Here is a 1634-nt window from a genome sequence, read left to right on the forward strand (position 1 = left end):
TAGGTACTGCAACATTGATAAAACGTACTTACAATAATTATATGAAACGTGGCAAAGCTTACATGTATAAGTACTGCGACAATGATTAAATTATTTCTGGACAATTTAATTTGAAAACGATTTGTTCACCTAAGCATGATTCGATACTGGCATGCCATCTGGTGACGATTATTATCAGAAAAGACGCTGTCAGCAACAGTGGTTACCCAATGAACTGGAATGATACACAATAGGATCAACAGATGGAGCACATAGTAAATGATCAGAAATTAATTTCATTAACTAATATACGCACAATTCACATTTAATAACGTAACTGTCAACAGTTTACATTATTGTAACAGTTATGTAAAACGTCATTAATAGTGGCACTTGTACTGTATGTTGAGGTAACGATATTTGCGCGGTATTACAATCATGGCGAAAAGTGAAGCAATAAGAAATATTAAGAAACATTCAAACATGGAAAAAGAGCAGAAAATAATTGATAAGATGCCTTTTCGTCATTTAAAAATTGGTAATGCTCAAATTTTAGATACAGTAGAGGGCAGAGAAATATGTGATCATTGTTTTAAATCACGAAAATTCTTCTGCTATTCATGTTGTTTACCTGTAATCAATGAAAACTATTTTCCAAGAATAAAGGTATTAATCATTTTTCTAATACCCATTTTAAATTACACTAATATTAATAAGTACATTTTTTTCCAGTTACCTGTCAAAATTGATATCATTAAGCATGCACGTGAAATCGATGGAAAAAGTACTGCAGCTCATGCAGCTATACTTGCACCAGAGGATGTAAAAATTTTTACATATCCAGATTTTCCAGAAATTTTAAACAAAGAAGAGGTATAATGACAACAGTGTAATTTTAATAATTTAAGTTCTATGAATTCTAATTTGACCTAAATAATATCATCCGATAGACTGTTTTAATTTTTCCTAGCCAAACTGGTGTAACAGTAGATTCATTATTTACAAAAGTGGTTATAGAAGACAATGAAATAATTACAAAAAGGATAAAAAATATGATTCCTATAAAAAAAGCTATTTTCATTGATAGTACATGGCATCAAACTAAAGCTATTTATAAGGATCAAAGATTACGGGGTAAATATAAAAATACCATTATTTATAAATAAAACTAGTTTTGTATGTATCTTCAAAATACATAAAGGCATATAAATATTGAAATGAAGGTATTTGAAGTAATGACTGTTATTAATTCATAGATTTACAATGTGTTATTCTAAAATCAAGAATATCACAATTTTGGCGCCACCAAAAGGAAAGTCCACGATGGTATTTAGCTACCATTGAAGCAATTCATCAGTTTTTAATTGAATTGCATACATGTGCATTTGGTATGGTTCAAGGATATGCTAGCATTAAAAGCTCTGAAGAAAAAGCAGTTAACGAAGAAAATTCTACAAATAATATTGCACAGCAGTATGTAAATGAGTTACCTGAAATGGATCAAAGATATAGAGGTCAATATGATGATCTTTTATATTTTTTTAAATATATGTATGAAAAGATTCATACTATGTATGATCATGATAAATTATGGGCATATAAAAGACCATTAATGTAATTCTGTGATAATAAAGTATTGTATAAAAAATGTATTT

At 28.8% G+C, this 1634-nt stretch overlaps 1 protein-coding gene across 1 annotated transcript; it reads left to right on the forward strand.

Annotated features, from left to right (window-relative positions):
- Positions 1–300: 300 nt before the first annotated feature.
- LOC108573655 (DTW domain-containing protein 1-like) lies at positions 301–1597 on the forward strand. Its single transcript, XM_017936132.1, has 4 exons — positions 301–645; positions 712–852; positions 930–1113; positions 1236–1597. Exons 1-4 carry the CDS (start codon positions 418–420, stop codon positions 1595–1597), a joined length of 915 nt encoding a protein of 304 aa, XP_017791621.1. The 5' UTR covers positions 301–417.
- The last annotated feature ends 37 nt before the right edge of the window (positions 1598–1634 follow it).

This window comes from Habropoda laboriosa, unplaced genomic scaffold, assembly GCF_001263275.1.
Source record: "Habropoda laboriosa isolate 0110345459 unplaced genomic scaffold, ASM126327v1 scaffold128, whole genome shotgun sequence".
NCBI lineage: Eukaryota > Metazoa > Arthropoda > Insecta > Hymenoptera > Apidae > Habropoda > Habropoda laboriosa.